Source organism: Capricornis sumatraensis, chromosome 11, assembly GCF_032405125.1.
Source record: "Capricornis sumatraensis isolate serow.1 chromosome 11, serow.2, whole genome shotgun sequence".
Taxonomy (NCBI): Eukaryota; Metazoa; Chordata; class Mammalia; order Artiodactyla; family Bovidae; genus Capricornis; species Capricornis sumatraensis.
The window spans coordinates 82,633,299-82,657,196 of record NC_091079.1 but is presented as its reverse complement, the minus strand read 5'-3'; the positions used below and the strand labels follow the sequence as shown (position 1 = coordinate 82,657,196).

General features: G+C 39.8%; 1 protein-coding gene across 1 annotated transcript in view; it reads right to left on the bottom strand.

Annotated features, from left to right (window-relative positions):
• Positions 1 to 333: 333 nt before the first annotated feature.
• The window catches only part of SNX31 (sorting nexin 31), an 80,955-nt gene continuing 57,390 nt past the window's right edge, over positions 334 to 23,898 (bottom strand). Inside the window, exons 10-15 of the mRNA XM_068984016.1 lie at positions 19,943 to 20,146; positions 12,287 to 12,400; positions 8,739 to 8,816; positions 3,126 to 3,182; positions 1,509 to 1,511; positions 334 to 423 (exon numbers count right to left, since the gene is read on the bottom strand). Of these exons, the coding sequence (XP_068840117.1) occupies positions 334 to 423; positions 1,509 to 1,511; positions 3,126 to 3,182; positions 8,739 to 8,816; positions 12,287 to 12,400; positions 19,943 to 20,146 (546 nt within the window). The remainder of the gene's footprint in view (positions 424 to 1,508; positions 1,512 to 3,125; positions 3,183 to 8,738; positions 8,817 to 12,286; positions 12,401 to 19,942; positions 20,147 to 23,898) is intronic.

Here is a 23,898-nt window from a genome sequence, read left to right as displayed (position 1 = left end):
AGGTCTTTCATTCATGCAATATCAGAACATATAAAAGGCTTCATGAAGCCAGGTCAATATATATTTTAGGGCAAGAAAAAAGAAGGAGGTTTGTACTAATTGATTCAGATTTGCCGTTTGTCGTTTATAAGTCATTAAAAACAAACTGAATAACTTTGGTTTCCATTTTCTTTTAATCTTGAAATAAACAGAGTTCTGAAGTAGTCTTGATGAATACGGTCCATCCAGGAAAAAGATGGGACGGCTCACATTTCTTCTATAGGTGGTAGGAAGCCAAGCCCTTTCACGGTCAAGATCACCTTTAAGGCCATTTTAAGAAGTTAGACTTTGTCTTCAAAGATCTTCCTTTACGTTCCCAAAACCACAGTCAACTTCAGCTATCTTAATCTTGCTTTTTCTTGGCGGAAAACTAGAATAGTCTTTCTGTTACAAAGTAAACAGAGAGGTCAGAAATACATATGAGAGGAAGTAATTTCCATAACACCAATAATAGTTAAAAAGCCGAAGATTAATATTAAAAAGGCAACAGAAAGGTTATATCTGTTAAGCAATGATTGTTTTAAATGGTTTTACCCTGGATTTCCCTGGTGGTAGAGTGGATAGGAATTCATTTGCCAATGCAGCGGATACCTGTTTGACCCCTGGTCCAGGAAGATTCCACCGTGTCGCTGAGCACCTAAGCCCCTGCACTGCAACGAAGAGTAGCCCCCCTCACCACAACCAGGGAAGACACAGCGCAACCAAGTAAATAAATAATTTTTTTAAATGGTTTTTATCCTGTAGCAGCTGTGTTTCAGGAGTAGGTATACATCTGTTACTGCTGAGGGTGCCCCCTACTGGTATGAAGAGGCATGTCCAGAGCACCTTTGCAGGCATTGGCGTGTCTCCAGGTACTTGAATCCTGCCTCTCTTATCTTTTCCTCATCTGTTAAAGACATATGACTTTCTGTTTTTACTTTCACCAAAGTCGTTAGTGCACATTACTCATAAAGTTTTACAAAAAAGGATTAGAGACATTTTAACATACTTTAAGAAGTTACGGTTGCTGCAGACCTTCAGTGAGTGAATAGTCGACTTTCAGTGTTTATAAACTCTCTAAGACAGAGTCACGAGACTGGGTTTTGGCCCTGGTGACGTAAATGTGTGGCAGCTCACCAGAGCAGCTACAATTCCCCCCGCCCATGAGGAATTTGTCTTGATAGGCCTCATGGCAGAGTAGTTAAAGGAACAACAGCAACAAAAATTTTATTTGTTAAATAACAAAGGGTGTTTGGGCATAGATACTAACTCTGTCATTTACCAGCTGGGTGACCTTGGGCAAGTTACTTAACCTTTCTTCTGTTTCAGTTCCCTTGGCTACAAACCAAAGATGATGATAATATCTGGGTTGCTGTGAGTTATATGTGGAAAGCAATTATAACAGTACCTAGCTCAGGTTTAGCGCTCTATAAAGGTTGGCTAAAGTAAGTTGGAATTCAATATAGTTGGGCACCAGGCTCCCTTCCAACCTGCTGGCCCTGCTCAGAGCATCACAGAGGCTCACCTCCTTTAGCACTGCTGTTCATCTGCGCTGACTGGCATCTCTGTCGTTCTAGGACAGTGGCTCTCGAACTCAAGCGTGCATCAGACTCATTTGGAGGGCTTGCCCAATACGATTGCTGGGCCCCAGCCGCAGAGCTTCTGGTCCAATACAGTTGGGGCCTGAGAATTTGAATTTCTAGTAAGTTCCCAAGGGATGCTGACCCTGATGGTCTAAGGACCCCACTCTGAGAACCACTCTTTTAGTGGTTTCAATCCTGGCTGTACTTTAGATCACCTGGGCAGCTAAAAAATCCCACTGCCAGGCCCCTCAGAAAAACTTATTAATAAATCAGAGTCTCTGAGAGTGGGGCTCAGCCATCATGTTTTTTGAGCTCTTCAGGTGATACCATTATAGAGCCAACTTTGAGAACCACAGCTCTATGCCATACCATGCTGCTGACATGGATGAATTTAAGTGATGAAATTATCTTAAAGAAGAAGTTTGGTGCAGTGTTTCCCAATGGCATTCTTGCTATAAATGCTGGTCTACTGGATCCATCCTTTGGGGTGGGAATTTGCATTTTAATAAGCACCCCAAGCATCCCTTATACACATCCAGTTTTTTGATCTGCCTGAAGACACACAGCCAGTAATCGGTGGAGTTCTCACTGCCTGTCTCTGATGTAAGCAGCCAGAAGTGCTGTTATTATGTAAGAGAGAGAGGTCTGCTTTTAGTCTGTGTTTAAAATTTTCCTCTGAGCTTATCCACTCCAGGAAGGACCTTATATATTTATAAATACTGTACTTATATACTAACTACATTTATATACACAGCAGGCTCTGTGACAGGAGCTGAACCAATAATGAATCCCATTCAATGCTACTTAGAGGCCACCTTTATTTCATTCACCCCCACTAAGATCCGAACCTCAAAAGGAAGAGTTAGTTAAGGACACAGCTATGGAATCAGACTGCCTGCTTCCTTCTACCACTGATAACTGTGCAACCTGGAGCAAATCACCTAACCTCTCTGTGTCCCAGTTTCCTCAGCTGATTTGAGGAATAGTGATACAGTATCAATGATTCAGGATCATGGTGAGGATAAATGTGTTAATCCACAGAAAAGTACTTTGACATGGTGTCTGGCCATGAGTGTATTCATGCTTTCTATTACGATATTTACTGCTACTGTTATCTGCACAGCAGACCTAAACGCTTGAAAAAGCAGTTTATCCACTTAAAGGCTATTTTATACAGAATACACTGCAGAAAGTCTATGAAACTAAAACATACATACGAGAAAGAACATTAAAAAAAAACTGCATGGAGTAAAGAAGAAAATCACTAGAGTTTTGTGTTCTTCTTGGAACGTTTGTATATATAAATTCAAGAAAGCATTTCTCCTAGCCCAACTGGGTTCTACAGTAAAAACACTATGTTTCTGTGATGGTTGTCCAATTGGACCAGTCTGCATGGAGGAGCTTCTGAGAAAGAGAATTCTGGCTTAATCTTAAAAGTAGAATGACTTTGGTTACTTAAAAGGGGAAAAACAGGCAGATTTATCAAAATTATAATATACCCATTACATAATTTTACTCACAGACCTGGTTTTGTTGAATGTGGTATTTTTTACTTTTGCCTTGTTCTGGAACTTCAATCTGCTAAATAGATTAGTGAAATGTCAGTCAGCACAGCCAGAGAAGCGAGCACACAAATAATCTATTTAACCAGCACATTTCTCCTTCCACAATAATCCTCTTAATGGTCCCGAAGGCTGCCAGTCAGCAGGACACCTGCTTGTCATCTGCACAGTCCCCCTTCGTTTGCAAGTACCTCAGCGTTTCAGAAACTGAGTTCCTGAAAGTGAAGTGAAGCTTAATGTTTAATGTTGGTGGCTGCTATGGATTTTGTGATTTAACACAGCTTTTAAAAGGACTTCACACAAAATGAACTCCTAAATCCAGAAATAATCCACCAAGCTCCAATCCACATGCTGAACCAAAGCCAAATGGGGCTCTGATTAATCAAAAGGCATCATTAATCAAGAGAAGACTCAAACTGAAGTTTAAGACACTTGAACATACTTCATGCACATAAGGTAACCTTAATATAACAGTCAGGGGCCCAGCAGAAAGCAGATGGCTTACTCCCAGGGTAACTGAGGGAGTTTTCTACAAGGAACTGCTTAATGGAGGTGTGGGAAGGATTAAAGTGCACCAATGAAAGGATGTAGCGAGTAGCGAGGGGCTGGGGTGGGTGTGGGTTCTCACCACTTCTGGGTCTGAAGGGGTGAGGGGAGCAGCTGGTACTGGAACCAGAGCGGCCCAAGCAGCAGGTAGGAGAGGTCGCTTCAGGAGCTGTGGCACCCAGTAGAGGACTGGGCCAATCGTAGAGACCCAGCAGGGACGGAGTCAGAGAAATAAATACCCTGGTCTCCATTTCCTCCCACCTCACTGGCTTTCCCCATGGGTGACCAGGGTTGGAAGCTGGAGGTCAGGGGGTAAAGTCATAGCACACCAAGGTCAATCTCCTAGCCAGGGTTTAGGGGAAAGGACTCTTAGACTTTTCTTATATTGGGTTGGCCAAAAAGGTCATTCAGGTTTATCCAAGCGTGCTGAAAAACCTGAAAGAATTTTTTAGCCAGCCCAACAGAAAAAGAACAGAACTACTGTTGAAGAACTATGCTTTCGGCGTGTATCTCAGCTTATCACTCTATCACCCTAAATGTCTCTTTACTAATTGCTTTTCTTTTCCAACAAATAAACTCCTTGACTCTGGATTCTCAGTTTCTAGCCACTATATATGGTGAATATAGGCATTGGTAAATGATAGAATGAGGGGGTGAATTAACTAAGTTGCTTATTATTCATGAGATCATGTCCCCCTATATACAGCGGGATGTTACAAAATAAGTGAGATAAATAACACGGTACTGCAAAAGAGGATTAATTTTTAACTATGATTAGCTTAATTTTTTCTGTAAAATATATCGCTTTGAAGGATACATAGGACTTCCTTTAGGTTAGTATTCTCAATAGAGATGTCCATATATTTGCAGCCTATCTCAATAGTTTTAAAAAATCATTATTAGGTCTTGATAAATGAGAAAGTAATGTTCCGATGCCTTGCGTTTTGTTATTTTATCATTTTACAGCATTACTTGATAGTGTGTAAGTAGTCTTGTGCAATGAAATACAGAAGTTGGGGGAAACTTCTTGGAATTTTTCTCTCTCCTAGTCTCCTTCCCCTCCTTCTCCCTATGTAAAAATGAAACACACTAGAATTGTTCAGCAATTTCTGATATAGCTTGTTCCCTTGACTCATTTCAGTAGGCTTTTTATATTTTATATACCAGGGTGATCAAGTTGGAGGGAGGGAGTTAATCCGTTTTTCATAATGCAGGATTCCTGCACTCTCTCTCTCAACAGAGAGTTTCTGTTGATAGCATAACCCTTCATTCCTTCGCCTCTGGCTCTCTGAAACTGTCTTCCTGCTATGCTTGGACCATTCTTGTGATGGCTGTAATGTCAGTACCTTTTCTGTTTTCTGAACTGGACAAGCTATGCAGAGGTTGCCAATCCTACAACATCAGATAGCACTGGCCTTGGTGTTTCCCCTTCTCCTCATATAACAGGAACACACTTCAAAGCACCCAATGGCCTTTTACACTGTCTGATCTCACCCCCAATGAAAGAGAAGCGGAGAGAGAAATATATATGGTTATAGTAACTGGGGAGGGGAGGGGAGGTATGAGGCAAGCTGGAGTCAGACGGCCACCTTGTTCTTTGCCATTTTTCAGAAGACCAATTTAGAGATTCAGACCCACTGTTAAGTAAACCTAAGGAAAAGTTATATAAACTAATAAAAACAAACTAGGTATAGACTATTTTAAAAATAGTTTTTCAATTCAGAAAATATTTACTAGCATATTTCTGATAACTCTCATGTATTCAGATTATGGTTCAATATATAAATAATGATAATTATAATGATGATAATACACTTTCAGAAGCTCCTTAGGAATGGAAGTCCATGGGATTCTCCAGGCCAGAATACTGGAGTGGGTAGTCTTTCCCTTCTCCATGGGATCTTCCCAATCCAGGAATCGAACCAGAGTCTCCTACATTGCAGGCAATTCTTTACCAACTGAGCTATCAGGGAAGCCCTTATATTCTGTATGCAGGGAATACACGTACTACATAAAATCCACGTGCTTTCTTTTCTTGGTGTCTTGTAGATTTCTTTACATAGCAGAGATTGCTGTTAGCCTACTCCATTATTCATTCTGTTGTTTCTTAGTAGTAACACCCACATTTATTTGGAACGACAACATACTCTGCAAAAAGACCACATTTACCAGACTTCCTTACAGCTGGGGGTGGGGGGGCCTGAGATATGACTAACTCTTGGACAACGAGCTATAAGCAGAAATTCTATGTGAGACTTCTGAGACCCCTCATTAAAGAAAAAAGGTGAGTGCTTCTGCATGCTTTCCTTATACTTGTTGTCTGGAATGTGCATGTAATGGCTGGATCTCCAGCAGCCATCCTGGGCATGAGGTAAAAGCCACACACTGAAGATGGCAGAGCAGAAAGGTCTCTGGTGACACCATGAAATCACTATCACAGCCCCATTCTGCCTGCTTCTGGGCTTTTAGATGAGATAGAAACAGACTTTTATCTTGTCCAAAACACTTATTTTGTTTTGTTTTGTTTTTTGTTATTGGCAGTCAAAACTACTCCTAACTAATATAATTTATTTTCAAATAAAATAATCCTTTAATTTTGTTCTAGTTAAAAGTAGCAAATATTGACAAAAGTCAATTTAGGTTCTTGTATAAGAGCACAGCTCTAAGAATAATGTTACACATTTTTCTCCTTTCTGGTTTTTCAATTAATACTGTCTTAAGAATTCAACTCTTTTTTTGCTGCATGTTTACATTTTTCTTTAGCGCATTCATTTGACTTCAAATCTTAATCATCTCTTCATAAGCGGTTCAAGTCTTAACCTTTGAAACCATTGCCTAAAGCTAACTAAGCTAATTAACTCAATTTCTTCTTTCACTTCTTCCTTCTTACCAGGATAAAACAGTACTATTTAATCTCTCAAGGGACCATCTGCTTTATTTATGGGGTTCAGTTGGTTACAGTTTTCTCAGTTTTTCTTTCCCTCCCCAGATTCTTCACAATTATAAAATTTTAGAATTTATTCTGCCTTGTAAATTTTGGTCTATGAGACTTCTATAAGTGGTAGGTGTCAATTCAAGCTTTATATGTTTTGCCTAGAAAATGAGTAAATGTCACAGTCTAACATTTATATGCTTACTTTAAGCTCCATAAAACGACTTGTTCTTATCAACTGTACTATGCGAGGAGATCCAGTCAAAATTCAAAGAGATGATCTGTCTTTTCTATTTCCCTTCCAGGGTCCCATTCTACCCAAGGGTTTGTATTAATAGATGAAACTCCAGACTAAAATGTGGGCTATTCCTACAACATTCTCTTGAAATGTGAACTATTCCAACACCATCCAATTTTCAGAGGAAAAATCTTAACTTCTTTCTAAGAACCAACATAAGGAAAGAAATAAAGAGTTTGTGAAAATAAAACTTGATGAGTATTTGGGTAAGGCAATACAAGTTTTATTGACTACCATGCTGCTTTTGCTATCAGTCACCAAGATAAATTATAGATTTTAATTTGCATGCAAATCTATGGAATATGATGGTGTGGTTGTTTTTCTTGAAAACTTTAAATAGGTTACTACTTCCTCTTATTGAAGAGAAAACTCTTAGATATTCATTGTACAAGTATTTCCTGCATCAAGTAGCTTACACTTTATTAAACCACATTTGAGAGCACTTCTCCCTTTTAATGGGGCTACATTAATTGCTTTTCTCTCTGTATATACACATACATATATAAAATGATACATGATATATTTATGTTTACACATATTTATCATATACATATATTTAAATTGAGACCTAAATGGGTCCATCCTTCTTAGGAGGTTAGATTTTATCATGCTTTAAAAAAAAAAAAAGCATCCTTGATTGTTTTATAGGTGTGATTTGCTATTCTCTAGCACATTTTGAAGTGTTCAGACCCCAAGGGGCAGTGAATTTTATCTTCCCTGGGAAAATATTTTGAGTTCTAGAAGAAAGAAAAGTAAGTATAAAATGCAACATTTTTTCTGAGGAAAAAAGCTGCAAAGTCAAGTAAAGATCAGTGTTAAACTAAAGGTATAATCTGCCCTCTTATAATACACTAAAATTATAATATTAGGAAAAGTTTTCAAATATTTTCTGTTGTATTTTTAAAGCCCAGTGTGTTATCTTACAAGAGAATTATGTTTATAAATGTCATTTAAAAAAATCAAACTGTACTGTCTTATTTGGGACAAGCTTGTATCCTGATGGTGACAAGGCAAGTAGAAAGTTTAGAATCTCAGGAACTCCCTTTACAGCCCCAGCACCAACACTTGCAGTGAGTAACTAGGCCTTTAGTGAAGAGGTGGAGACAAGAAAAATAAATTTTACACTGAGAAAAAATTATAGCCTTGAGAACTTCTTTTACTTGATGGCTTCTCCCAACTGCTAAAGGCATTTTAATTTGGTACAGTGGAAGTATCAAGAGGCTGTGAGTTCTATCTAGAGACAAAACTTCAGAGCTTATTTAAGCTCTTACCTGCCGTGCTGATTCTGTCCATGTTGTTGCTTTTATGGTAAATCTGGAATCTTCCATTTGGGAGAAGGCAGAAATACAAGGATACAGAGTAGAGGATTAGCAAGTTCTCAGCAATCCAAGGACAACTGACTTCTCCCTGGGAAATTGGCTTGAATTCGGAAGACTGAGCTCCCAGAGAGCTGAGAAGCTCACTTCTGGGCAGTTGGATTCGTCCCTGGATTTGAAAGACCCTGATGCTGGGAAAGATTGAAGGTGGGAGGAGAAGGGAACGACAGAGGATGAGATGGTTCAATGGCATCACTGATTTGATGGACATGAGATTGAGCAGGCTCTGGGAGTTGGTGATGGATAGGGAAGCCTGGTGTGCTGCAGTCCATGGAGTTGCAAAGAGTCCGACACGAGTGAGCGACTAAACTGAACTGAACTGGAAGACCAGACTCGCTGTGTCTGGGGAAATTCATCAGTGTAGTTTAGTGCCAGCTGATGGTGGAAACAAACTGAAACACAGACACAGACAAGAGCACTTACCATTTCTGGATTCTCTGCAGCTTGCTTTACCATCTTTTCTGAGATCATCTTTTTCAAGCAGCTACTCAGCAAAAAAGCCTAAGACACCCAGAAATAAAGAACTCTGTCAGTTAAAGACTTCATTCTCTTCCTCCCCTCTTCATACTGAGAAGCAGGTTTTGTGCCCTGTCCTCCAAAAGTATGCTTTTAAGAATTTAGAGTTCTTTGACTTTCATTAATTTCATAAGATGTAACCAGCAAGTAACCATAAAGTTTCTCAATTACAGGGATATTCTTGCAGTACATTTTTTAAAAGATTAAAAATGACCAGGATCTCATTACTAATCTTTTTCAAAACTGCTCCCTTACATCCCATTTTTTCCATTACTTTGTAAACAGCTCATGTTTTATGAGCAACAAACAATAAAAACCGCCTCTAATCACAATCAAATCAAATGATGATAGTCAATCTTCTATTTAACTGTATATAATGATTGAGAGACCTATAAGTAGGCATACATATTAACCTGTTTGAAAGGCTATATTAGCACCTTATGGCTCTTGCTGAAGACAAAATTAGTCATTTTTGTTCCTTTTTAAAATTTCCTGGTATTTTTAGTCATTCACTGTCAAGACTGACCATTGCCCCAAACACCACCTGTGGCTTATCGACGGCTCATCACTGCTAGTGGCAAGACACACGTCATATACATCCTGCTGCACAAAAGCTGGGGCTTTCCTTTCTCTAGGAACTTTACCCCATGTGCCAAACTTAAGGTTCCCCTGTGATTTTCCCTTTTGCTCCTTTCCCACAGATTCTTTTATTCCCCCTCATTTTTCTGCTCTCAATTCTTGGACTGCTCATTTCTCATTTGGCCCCACTGAGGTTTCAGACAACAGAAGCTCAAAGCTTGAGGCTAGAGAAATTTAGTATAAATTGTGCTCAAGGATGGTCCCTGAACTTGGGGGCGAGGGGATGACAGAGAAGAGGAGAGGGGAGAGGGAGGGAAAGCTCGGGTTATGGCAGCAGATGTAGAGGCCTTTTGGAGGACAGGACACACAAAGTGGAACTAGAGGGTGAAGGCGCTACACAGAGGGGGCATTTCAGAGTTTTACAGAGATGGGCTGCATTTTATTTAAGCGGAGAGAAAAGAGGGGAAAGAAAGAGTTGCCACCAATAAGGAAAAGAGTCATGGATGTGGGGTTTATACACAGACACAAAGCTTGCCTTCCTGCTTTAGCTAAGAATGAACCCTGTTTATCTGTGCATATATGTCACCCATGAAACATCGGGGTACGAAACAGGTAGACGACAGCAAACCCTGAGTCGATGCAGCTAGGAGGGGTGTTTAATGGTGTCTCACAGGGTGTAGACCTTCCATCCGCCTATACAACTGAAGCCCAGGTGCCTAGAGTCTGTGCTCAGCAACAAGAGAACCCGCCGCAGTGAGAATCCAGAGCACCGCAACGAAGAGTAGCCCCTGCTCCCTGCAACAAGAGAAAGCCCAAGTGCAGCAACAGAGACCCCCCACAGCCAAAAATAAAACATAAGCAAATCAATAAATCTCACTCTCTATATATGAAGACTAGGCTTCCGTTTAAAGGGCCGAGGAAAGAGTTGGGCCAAGTCTTCTTTCTGTATTTGCAAGGCACACAAACCACATTTCTGCCTTTTGCAGAAGTAGCCCTTGGGTGCACATCGATAAATCCGTACTCCAAAGGAAATAAGACCTTACTAGGACTCTTTTCAAAGGATGTTTATTGCACCTCTCCTTAGTGGCTTAAACTCATTTGTACAGACTAGATTAAAAGACCATAATAAAATTTAACTACCGCACTTAGCATTCGGAGGGAAGGGGGTGGTTTCGCTGCCAAAATCTCTCTGTGTGTTTCCACGTAACTGCAGATCTTGCCTCAGCAAACCATCCTACCACTTCCCTAAGGATGTGTTATATTTAAGGTGAACCTGGGGGACCATTTCTTTAACCTGGGATTTTGATTTAGTTCTTTGTTTTTCAGAGGACATGGATATCTATTATCTCTTGATCAGAACTGTACTAGTGGAGTGTTAAAACTGAGCTTTGGTTGCCTAAAACTGGAATGCTGCATGGAACACAGAACGGAATGTGATCACCAGGTGCAGTAGTAAAGAATTTGCCTGCCATTGCAGGAGACGTGGGTTCAATCCCTGGGTCAGGAAGATCCCCTGGAGGAGAGCATGGCAACCTGCTCCAGTATTATTGCCTGGAAAATCCCATGGACAGAGGAGCCTAAGCAAGTGAGCCTGAGCACACACACCAGGTACTCAAGTTGAATATAATGTTGATGCAAAGATTACTTTGCTATTTTGGTTTTGTTTTAGAACACTTGTAGTTTTGACTCCAAATTGAAATAGTTTAAGTTAGCTAAGTAAAAAGAATTTCCAATTGGATTTGGCATATAGAAAATTAGATTTTTAATGGATTTTTAATTTAAAGTAGTTCACATTTACTTCAGATTTAACTATTGCTACCCAAAGGCCATTGTCCCTCCTTCCCTAGTAACAGAACCCTGATTTGGGAATTTCAAAGTACCCAGCTCTAGGCAATGACTCATGCTTATCTTAAGTTGATTATGAATCCTGTTCCTCTATGATAAATGCTTGATTCCCAGATTCCCTTGAAGCCAGACTCCCTTGAAGCTAGGAGTGCTCATGTGACCTAGCTCTGGCCAGTAAGACAAAATGGAAAGTCTACTGTGGGGTGGTGGGGGGAGTGATTCTGGGGTATGACTTTTGCTTTTTTCTACTTGGAAAAGGCCAAAAGAATTATAGGGATGCCACCATCTCCCTCTAGTATTCTTACTAAGTGAGATGATAAAAATTTGTATTGTATAAGCCAGGGGTTGGCAAACAAATCTCGCCCTATCCACTTGTGTTTATAAATAAAGTTTTATTGGAACACAGCTATACCCATTTGTTTATATATTGTCTGTGGCTTCTTTTGTGCTATAGCAATAGTTAAGTAGTTGCAACAGAGACCATATGGGCCTAAAAACCTAAAATGTTTACCATCATTGATTCCTCGAGAAGTTAACTAATCCATGGTCTAAGTCACTGATAGTTGAGTCTTCTGTTACTTGGTAAATAAATTTATTTCTAATTTATATGAAAGCTTTGGTGACGAGTAAAACAAAACAAGTCTGAGAGCCGGCTCACTGGAAAATACCCCGATGCTGGGAAAGACTGAAGGCAAAAGGAGAAGAGGGCAGTGGAGGATGAGTTGGTTAGATAGCATCACTGACTCAACGGACACGAGTTTGAGCAAACTCTGGGAGATAGTGAAGTACACGGAAGACAGGCATGCTGCAGTCTACAGGGTCACAACAAGTAGGACCTGACTTAGCAATTGAACAACCACAAAATAAAACAAAACCAAAACAAACAAATGGTATTACAGGCCTAAAAGTGCATGTGTGGCATACTCTAATATTCTGCTCCACTTGGGTTAGGGCAAGGTGGTTTGTCCACCCCAGCAATGCAAGAGAGCATTTAGCACTGAAGGTTTTCCTACTCTGCCCTGAGACCTTACCTGTTTGGTGTAAATGACAAACCACCGCCAGTGACTATCCTCGCAATACTGAAATCTGAGCTCTAAGTTCTGGTTGAGAGTTTGCTGTGGCCCATCCGTATCCAGCAGAGTCCCCTACAAAGGAAAAGATGTTACTTGACATTCAGCAGGAATTTAAATGGCTATTATGTACTGCACAAAATATCAAAACAAGTGAGAATATCCCTATACCCAAGATGCCATCAGTCTTTTGGGGAGCCATGAACGTACAATAAATCATCATAGTTTGATATAAGTATTATAGGGGAAGCAAACACAGGTCTATGGAAGTGAACAGGATGGACATCTAATCCAGACTAGGAGGTAAAGAAGTTCTGGTGGGGTGAGAGTGGAGAGAGAGTGTTATCTGAGCAGAAGAATAAATTATCCAAGTTTGCTGTGTGTGTTTTTGAGGGAGGGGTGTGGTGGTAACAAGTGGTTCCCAGTAGAAGACAAAATAAGCACAGATGCATTGAGGCACGAGGGAGCCTGGCACACTAGAACGTGGCTGAATCATTCGCTGTGATGGATGGGGGGGCTGAGAGAGGAAGGGCAGGGCCAGAGCCTGAAAGCCTGGTAGGAAGCACCTGTGATTTTTGCTTTACAGCATCGATCGCTTTTTCTTCTGGTACTAGAGTTTCAAATTCCCTTGGGAAAAACTTTTCACTGTGGCTCTCAAGCTAGGACAGTCAGGAATTGCTGCCCTCTTGGAGGGTGGCACGTGACCCAAGCTCAAGTCAACTGGATAAATACTCTGGGTCTCTCATTTGATTCCAGGGCAGAAGGATCCAAAGAGCAGGTCCTGAAAAAGAATCCCTGTTTTCTAGAAATCTTGAGCTCCTCTGGTTCTTGGTTATCCTGAGCCTCTATTTCAGTCTTTTTTTTTTTTTTTCCACCCTTTCCTTGAAATCAGTGGATTATCTCATACCCCTCTAATAAATCGTTTTGTTTTTTTTTTGTTTCCTCACAAGAGCCAGAAGTTTTGGTTTCTACTATTTGCTACCAAAAGAGCCCTGGCTGTTACAGGTTTTACAAGCTAAGTGAAGGAGTCTGAACTTTATCTTAAGGGCAACAGGCCATTTTGTTAAAAGATTTTAAAAGCTGAATAATAACACAAATTTGTATTTTAGAACTATGGGTCTGGCAGCATCAATATAAAAAACTGAACTGAGAAACAGCTGTTTTCAGACATAGAACAGCAGAGAATGCAGAACTGTCAACCCTGAGAAGCAGAAAACAAGTAAGGTGAGCCCTGTAGTTACCCAGTTTACTGCCTGGAGGAGTTTCCAAGACTCAGCACAGGGAGGGAAACCCAGAGTCCAGAGGTCTTGCTAAGTTGGTGAGAAAGAGACAAAAATCTGTGAAGTGGTGGTTAGAATTTATGGGATAGAAGACGAAAGACAAAGGTTTTACATAGAGCAAGAGCTCCAGAGAGCACCTTTCAAATCTCTTTGCTAAATAATGATTTGTGCATGCATGGGAGATGCACAGATTTGCATCTGGGAAGTCTGGGGAAAGAACCACTGAAAAGCAGCAGGTTGAACAATTCCAAAAGCTCTTAAACCAGCCTGGAAATAGTTTCTATCAACCTGAGTAGAGATAGCATAATAAACAAGACAGGGAGAGTTCTAAGAACGGCAGCTATTAAGTAAAGTACTAAATTAGTCCTTCAAACCTCTCTTGATCTGCCTTAAGAAAGCTTAAAAGCAAGTTTCAAAAAAATAAAACTAATTCCAAGTAATTTAATTGTGTGACAGAACAAAATCCAATCTTCTTTAAAGGAATACAATAAAATCCAGCATTCAACAACGTAAAATTCACAGTGTTTGGCATACCATAATAAATTACCTGGTGTGCAAAGTATGAGATAAGTGTACTCTGCAAATAGGAGAAAAATCAGTCAATAGACATGTCAGAGCTGATGAAATTAGTAGACCATAATATAAAAACAGTTATTTTAAATATGCTCCACACACTCAAAAATTTAGAAAAAATAGCATGATAAGGAGAGAAATGGAAGATATAAAAAAGACCTTAATGGCCTTCTAGAGATGAAAAATAAAGTATAATTGTAGAAATAAAAGTATAACAAATGGGAAAGACACACATTATATGCTACAGAAGATTGATGACTTTGAAATTATGACAAGAGAAACCAACCAAAATTAAGCACAGAGAGAAAAAAAGACTGAAATAAAACCACAATGAGATACTACTTTACATCCATTAGAATGGCCATATTTTTAAAAAAAATTAGATAATAACAAGAACAGGCAAGGATATGGGGAAATTGGAATCCTCTTATGTTGCTGGTAGGGATGTAAACTGGAGAAGACACTGTAAATGACAGTCCGGACTTTCCTCAAAAAATTAACCATAAAAGTTAACCACGATGGTGAATTACCAGCAATTCCACTCCTCGGTATATACCCAAGAGAAATGAAAACCTATGTCCACATAAAAAAAACTTATGCACAAATGTTCATAGTAGCATAATTTGTAACAGTCAAAAGGTAGAAACAACCATCAATGGACAAGTGGATATATCTGTACAATGGAATATTATTTGACCATAAAAAGGAATAAATACTGATATATGCTACAACAAGAACGAGCCCTGGAAACATTAAGTAAAAACACCAGTATGTTGTTTTTGAATTGTTCAACCTGCTTGAACCCTTGTCTCTAGTCTTTTACCCCATAAGTTTTAACCACCGCTTCACAGATTTTTGTCTCTTTCTCCTCAACTTAGCAAGACCTCTGGTCTCTGTTTGGGTTTCCCTCTCAAAAAACATTCACAAGTACCATGTATGATTCCATTAATATGCTAAGTTCAGAATAGGCAAATCTATAGAGGCAGAAAGTAAATTAGTGGTTTCCTAGGCCTGGTGACAAGGAAGTAACAAATAAAAGGTATGGAGCTTCTTTTTGAGGTCTTCTAAAATTGACTGTGATGATAGTTACACAACTCTGAATATACTGAATGCTACTGAGTGTTGTACACTTTATATTGTGCGGAATGTGAATAATATCTTGATAAAGCTGTTACAGAAGAAGAGAATGATGATGTGGTATTGGTAGAGGGATCGATGCCTCCCTCTGTGTGTCTACACAAAGATCCATGGAACAGAACTAGACCCACACAAATGTGCCCAGTGGATTTTTTACCAAGGTATGACAGCAATTCAATTGAAGAAAGATAGCCTTTACAACAAATGGTCCTAGAGCAGTTGGACTTCCAAAGGCAAAAAAGGGAACTTTGGCAAAGAATTTAGACTTGACACTGAAAACACAATAAAGAAAAACAACTCCATCAAAATTAAAGTCTTTTGCTTTGTAAAAGACCCTGTGAAGAGAATGAAAAACTACGAAGTGAGAGAAAGTACTAGCAAGCCACATATCGAAAAAGGACTAATATCTAGAATGTAAGTGCTCTCAAAACTCAATAGTAAACAAAAAATCCAATTGGAAAATGGGAGAGATTATGAAGACATATCACCTATGAAGATACCCAGATGGTAAATAAGCACATGAAAAGCTGTTCAACATTGTTAGCCATGAGGGAAAGGCAAATTAAAATCCCAATTAAATACCAATACACACTTACCAGGATGACTAAATAAAAAATAATGACAATGCCAAATGCTGATGAGAAAGTGGAGAGACTGGCTTGCTCATACATCGCTGGTGGGAATGTATAATAAATTGGCACAGCCCCCTTGAAAATAATTTGGCAGTTTCTTAAAAAATTTAACACACAACTTCCAACAATTGCACTCCTAGGCATTTATCCCAGAGAAATGAAAACTTGTGCTCAGACAAAAACCTATGAATCCATATTTATAGAAGCTTTATTCATAATAGCTAATAACTGGAAACAACCAGGTATCTTTCTTTGGGTGAGTGTTTTAAAAAATTGTGCCTATTCTATATCATGGAACACTGCTCAGCTGCCAAAAAAAACAAACTACTGATATATACACACTGAACTGAATGAATTTCCAAAGAATTATGCTGAGTAAAAAAATTCCCAAAGACTACATACTGTGTGATATGTTCATGTAACATTCTTTTATTTTTTAAGGTAACAAATTCCTTGCTTTTATTTTATGTTTACCTCCTAAAACACAGTCAGTTCTTGTTGTTCACACCAGCTATGTTCTATAGTCACCACAAGCACTGCATTAGTGAGTTCTGATACACAGTCCAAGGGGAAATATAGGTTTAGGTTCTTGTGAACCTCTGGTCACAATATCTGCATCAATTGACCGGTGCATAACCTTGTCTTATGTGTGTGAGTGTTTGTTTTTTCTAACTGAGGCCATAATTGATGTGCAAAAAAACTGCACTTATTCAATGTACACAATTTGAAGAGTTTGGACATATGCATGTATCCATGAAATGATCACCACAGTCAATTCATAGATAATCCATTATTTCCAAAAGCTTTATAAAATATTCTTGAAATGACACAATATGAAAATGGCAAACAGGTTAGGGTTGCCAGGGGTTCAAGAGGGATGTGAGTGGGAGTAAGTGGATGCAGCTATAAAAAGCTAACATGAAAGATCCTTGTGATGATGGAAATGTCTCAACTTTTCATTGTATCAATGTCAGTAGCATGGGTGGTGATACTGTACTTTAGTTTTGAAAGATGTAATAACTGAAGAAAAGTGGGTAAAGTGTATGCAAAACCTCTGTAGCATTTCTTTCAACTACATATGAATCTATAATTATATCAAAATTAAAAGTTTACCTTTTAATTAAAAAATAATTAACTGTTGAAAGCAAAAATAATTATAACACAGTATGAGGTCTATAATATATGTAGAAATAATGTACGGCAACAAATACCACAAAGGACAGAAGGGGCAAACAGAGGTACACTGTTGTAAGGTTTTTAAACTTTTTGTGAAATGATGTAATATTTGAAAATAGACTGTAATAAGTTAAACAGATGTATATTAAAGACTCAAGTAACCATAAATTTTAAAGGTGTGGATAAAAAAACAAGGAGCAAATGAATGTCTAAATAATAAAATAATCTATAAAAGACAAGAAGGAAAAAACTAACAAAATTTAAAGAAATGGACAAGTCTACAATTATATTTGAAGATTTTAACATGCCTGACAATAGCTGATAGAACACGTAGAGAGAAATGTGTAAGGATAGAGGAGACTCAAACATCATTAACCACTTGATGGAACTGATATTTGTAGGGTTAGAATTAGGGCAACATATGCATTCTCAACAGTGGCAGCATATACATTCTTCTCGAGTGCACACCGGACATTTCAAGATATACCAAACGTTGGCCACAAAAGAAGTTCCCATGGTTTAAAGGGACTGAAACCATGTGATGTGTTTTATTCTTCTGACCCCAAGAGGGTAAGAGTGGGGCAGTGAGAAGGGTTAGGAGGCTGTGGGATTTCATCCAGGCAGCAAATGTTGAGATCAAGACATGAGGGCAGAGAGAAAAGGAGAGTGTTGCAGGACAGCAGTGCCATAGGATGGTGCGAAGAGCTGACTCACTGGAGAGGCCCCTGATGCTGGGAAAGACTGAAGGCAAAAAGAGAAGCAGAGGATGAGATGGTTGGATGGCATCATCGACTCAATGGACACGAATGTGAGCAAACTCCAGGAGACAGTGAAGGACAGGGAAGCCTGGCATGCTGCAGTCCGTGGGGTTGCAAAGAGCTGGACATGACTTAGCAACTGAACACCACCACCAGTGTCATAGAACAGACAGGTCTGTCTGCATCAGCAATTAAAAATGTAACATAAGAGAAAAGTCAGGGGTAATTTCAAGACTGCTGATTTGGCAACTAGGGGTGGTGGTGGAAATCCTATTTATCAAGATAGGGGACACAGGAGGAAGAACCCTAGGTTGGGCATATGGAAAAGGATGAGTCCGGTTTGGGGAAAGGTTGAGTTCAGGTGTCTGTGAAACTTGGTGAAAATGTCAAGAATGCGGTAGGAAATATTGGACCTGTTGACAGGTCATCTGGGAAACTGACTTTGGGAGATAAGTAGAGGAGAGATCCTAGAAACGGAACCCTGGGAAACACCAGCATTTCAGGAGTGGTCAGAGGGAGAGGCAACCCACAAAATTAGAGGAGGAAGCAGGAGGAGTTGTGAAAAGGAAGACATGATTGACATATCAAATGCTGCAGACAGGCCTGTCTCTCTGCCCTCACAGTACTGAGCCAGCTAAAAATCCCCATGGGTTTCATGGATTTAGTAGCTGGGTGTCGTGGTTGCTTTAGTAGCGTTTTCTCTACTAGTTAATCTCCATTTCCTGTGTGAATGGGATAATGCCTCTTAGCTCACTGGGTTATATTTAAGAACTTAATTAAGAAATGCTAATTACTTTTTATAAATATTGACCTTTGTTTTCGCTTAATGAAAAAAAAAAGAATTAAATAGCATATGTGTTATTGCCTAGCATAGCTGGTACAAAGTAAGCACTCAGTAAGTCTGGTCAGAAAGCTCTCTCTTGGGAGGACATGGCAATGCAAGTGTGATGCCAGAGATCCTTACGAATAGCTCCACTGGACTATTTACAATAGCTAGGACACAGAAGCAACCTAGATGTCCACTGGCAGATGAATGGATAAGAAAGTTGTGTTACATATTCACAATGAAATATTACTCAGTTATATAAAAAAAAAAAAGAACACATTTGAGTCAGTTCTAATGAGGTGGATGAAACCAGAGCTTATTATACACAGTGAAGTCAGAAAGAGAAAGACAAATACTGTATATTAATGCATAAATGTGGAATTTTAGAAAGACACTAACGATGATCCTACAGGAAGGGGAGCAAAAGAGACACAGGTGTAAAGAACAGAATTTTGAACTCTGTGGGAGAAGGCGAGGGTGGGATGATCTGAAAGAGTAGCATTGAAACATGTATATTACCATATGTAAAATACACAACCAGTGCAAGCTTGATGCATGAAGCAGGGCACCCAAAGCTAGTGCTCTGGGACAACTTAGAGGGATAGGGTGGGGAGGGAGGTGGGAGGGGGGTTCAGGATGGGGGGACACATGTATACCCGTGGCTGATTAGTGTTGACATATGGCAAAAACCATCACAATATTGTAAAGTATTTATCCCCAATTAAAATAAATAAATTAATACTTTTTAATTAAAAAAAAAAAAGAATAGCTCTGCTGGGCAGCATCCAGTTTCCAAGCATAGAGCTCTTATTGGTACTGAGCACGTGTTAAGTGTTCAGTAATTGGTAGCTGTTATTTCTACATGTTGTTATTACTTTAGATACCCTTCAAGCAGTAGAGAAGTCTGCTGTTGGAAGGTGAGAAGAGGAGTGTCTCTATAGCGAGAGTGAGGAACTTGTAGCAGATAATAGGTAGGTTTTACTAGGTGATGCTTTGCGCTTGCTCAGTCGTGTCCGACTCTTTGCGACCCCCATGGACTGTAGCCCACCAGGCTTCTCCGTCCATGGGATTTTATGATGCTTACTGTGGCTTAGATGCCAATCCACTCAAGGTACTGATTCAAATGGCAAACTTGTCTCCCTGATACCAACACGGTCATCCAAAAACACTAGGATTTATAAAATCATGGATGAAGGCTTTAAATGATGGGAAAGGCAAGGTGCCAAGATACTCACAAGGAAAGTGACCTGCCAGCACTTCACTCTGTCCATCTGGAAAGTGACGTCCAGGGTCTGGTTATCAGGCAGGGTTATGCAGCAGCTGATCTCATTATTGCCGACGGAAAGAAGGGCCTGGCAGCCCGGTTCTGGGTGGTCACAGGTGCAGGGTTCCAGCTGCACGTATCCATAGTGCCGGACCTCCCGGGCGAGCTCCAAAAACTGCTCCAAAGTGGGGTGGGGATGGAGGAAGCAAAAGACTGCTTGAAGCGGATGAAAAATCTCATGTCAGAAGCTACTGCCGTTCTAACACAACACCTGGGATGGAGTCACAGTGAAAGCACCTTTTTCTTCCGGGTGACGCAGATGAAGACAACGGCCCCGTGTGCTGACAGGGCTGCCCGAGTTCCTGGTGTGTGCGTCCTTGCTGACCATCATGTCCCTGCTCTTTTTACAGTGTTCAGACATAGTGGAAATAAAATATTTAGTGTGTGAACGATGAAGGAAGAAAAGAGTAGGATGTAATCGAATGAGTGGTTGTGATTCTATCTCAGTAGATTAGAGCAGCAGAATAAACAAAAAGCGAATGCTTAAGATGCTGTGTTTAAAAAGAAAAACAACTAAGCTGAGATCAAATTTTTACAGGCTGCTTTATATGCTGGTGGTATTCACTGTCAGAGACAGAGGCGTTGGAAACGGTAATGAAGTGAGGGCGAGAGTGAGTCTGCTAAGTCGAGTTTCACGGCCCCAAAGTGCCAACGGAATGTTGAATGTTGGTGACGTTTAAGGTTTAGCTTTTCCCTCTGCTTCTGTTGTTACGGAAGAACAGAGGACAGCTGCAGGTCACACCTGTGGTCCTGGCATCCTGTCCTGCTAATGTCTGTGGAGGACCTTTCGACAAAGTGATCATTGGCGACTGCCTGCAAGTAGCCTGCTATCAGTTTAGTGACCTCCACTTTGTTCTTGCAGCCTCCACCGTGGTCCTATCTGATGGGGTGGAAGGTGTGTGTTCAGAGAAGGTAGTTCTCACTTTACCACATGGTTAAATCAGAAAGAAGGCCACTCAGCAACAACCTGGCTCTTTCCCAATCCTTTCCTGAAGCAAGGTAACTTACACCTCCCTTTTGAGGGCTACGTGAGCACTCTCTGATAAAGGGAAACGCCGTGAGGGACGGGTAACTCTCGGCACCAGGTGGCGGAAGGATTCCAGTCCCTCCCAGCCACGTGTCGCACCAGCTCATTGCAGTGAGGCCCGTGCATTCAACTTAGGAGGTGCGTTTAGCTGCCGGACCTCCCTTTGGGTCAGGGGAGACATCAGAAGCGACAGGCGGTGGGCAGATGTTACCAGCGTGGTGGGGACAGGGGCTGAGTAATCCCGCCGCTGAGCGTTTAGAGTAGTTTCATGGCTCTTGCTACGAAACTTCTTTTGTATTATATGGTATAAATCCTTAATTGTTTATTTTACTCTTTGGTAACACAAAACATTTGTAATAAACTGTAATACACTCTTGGCTGCAGAGCTCTAAAAGAGGTGAAAGTGTTTTTAATTAAAAGCTAAGCTCCATTTCTCTAAGAAGTTGGTGATGAATAAGTAACTTGCTCAAAATGCTAGCTGGCACCTAGCATGCAAAGTTGGGGCGTTGAGGCGGGGCGGGGGGGGGGGGGGGGGGGGGGGAGAGAAAGGATATTACTGCCTGTGTGAAAAGCAGAGGACAGAAATCTAAAAGGATTATCTACTTGAAAATGAGTTTTGTTTTCTTATTGGACACATCACACAGCTTGCAGGATCTAAGTTCCCCTGGTTGAACCCAGGCCATAGCAGGGAAAGTGCCAAGTCCTAAAGAGGGGACCACCATGGGATTTCTGAAATTTGTTCTTTTAAGAAGTACCTGAAAAAGAAGATATATTAGCATTTGGCAAACTTACCTGCAGAGCCATGTAGTAAATATCTTCAATTCTGTGGGCATATGAGCACTGTTGCCAGTACCCACCTCTACTGCTCTAGCACAAAATCAGCATTTGACAATACATACATGAGTGAGTGTGGCTATGTGCCAAGAAAGCTTTATTTACACAGTGGCCCAGGGACCATAGTGCAGTCTCTTTCTGACTTAGATCAAATGACTGCTCCTTTAAGTTAATTTCACTCATTTTCGATTCCAAGTTTTCTTGTACATATACATAAAGTAAAGCAATAGTTGTTAATGTGTTGACTCCATTAGCAGGAGAACTTTTACAAACACTTAAACAACGTTGGTTTTAATAACAGTATTCTTAGATGCTTCAAGAGAAAAATCATTTGTTAACTTGAATAATCGTTCAGTTTTTTTCAAGTGAAAAAAAAAAAAAAAACTCACACATACCCTGTCCTGAAGCAGTACATGTGAGTCTGACAAATGAGACATATTTTAACAAAATAAATGGCATCTCCTTCATTGTGTTATCTTTTTTATTCTTTATATTTAGCCAACTACTAAAGCACTGACTTCAAACAAAATGCAAAGAAAATTTAGAGGACTAAATTCATGCACTCAAAGTGAGAGTTTTTAAAGATCACTATTAAAATAGTATGATAAAATGATGTAAAACATTCAACCATAGAAAATAAACTTTATTTTATGGCAAAAACACAAATTTTGTTAGAGCATAGCAGCGTGGTTAAAAACAATATTCTTACTAAACTAAGAAGTTTATAGATCAGGAATGTCCTTAGAATTGGTAACTGTGTCCAAAGCAATAGCAACATGATATTCATCTAAATAAAAGCTGTAAGTATAAAAATTTGCAAACAGGCAGAGAAACTGAACTCCAAAATTTCGGAGACAAAGCTTTAATGGAATACCAGTGGGAAAGTGGGAAAGTGTTAGTCGCTCAGTCGTGTCAGACTCTTTGCAACCCTATGGACTGTAGCCCTCCAGGCTCCTCTGTCCATGGGAATCTCCAGGCAAGAATACTGGGGTGGGTTTCCATTCCTCTCTCAAGGGGATCTTCCCAACCCGGGGAAGATTCTTTACCATCTGAGCTACCCGGAAAGATTTCTCAGTATGCTGCTGCTGCTGCTAAGTCGCTTCAGTCGTGTCCGACTCTGTGAGACCCCATAGACGGCAGCCCACCAGGCTCTTCTGTCCATGGGATTCTCCAGGCAAGAATACTGAAGTGGGTTGCCATTTCCTTCTCCAAATTCTCAGTATACCAAGGGGGAAAATACTAAATCATGGCAGTATATGCTTTTTCCCTCTTTTTTTTTTTTGCAAGTCATCAACAAAATTCTCAAAATATGGTGACTTTGAAGGATGGCTTTCTATATCAACCTAAGTATAAATGAATCATCTAAATTTTATTTGCATTTTCTTCAAAATCAGTGCTTTGGTGATGAGCATTGGTAAAGTATAAAGGATTTTTTAAAAAGGTAATACAATGAAGCAAAGACCATTTCTTCTGTTAAAATACGACTTTTCAGACTCATATACTTCTTGGGGGGTATGTCCATTGGGACTGTACCATCTTTATGGAAGTTTAAAAAATGAACCTTTAGAAATAATGTAAAGAATAATAGAACATATATTTAAGACAGATGATATTGGCTGCTGTGTTCAGGGACCTTCAGCCAGGAACCATACCAGGTGTTGGGAACATAGAGTATGTATTATATAAATTAGATAGACTCAGTCCTGGGCCTCGTGGTGCTCGCTGCCACAATGATTTATAGAAGCAAATCCTGGAAACAATCTGACTTCCAATAATAAGAAATTGGTTAGCTAAATGATAACATAATCATAAAATGGAATACTCTGCATCGTTAAAAATAATGTTGAGGGTCTATATTAATTAACTTGGCAAAGGACGCACACCATATTGTATTTTTTAGAATCTTTAAACAATAAGACTTTATTAATTTTATAATAAGAAAAATCAATGAAGGTATTCTCATTTTTAAAAAGAACCCCATTTTTAGTGCTTGATGGGTTTATAAA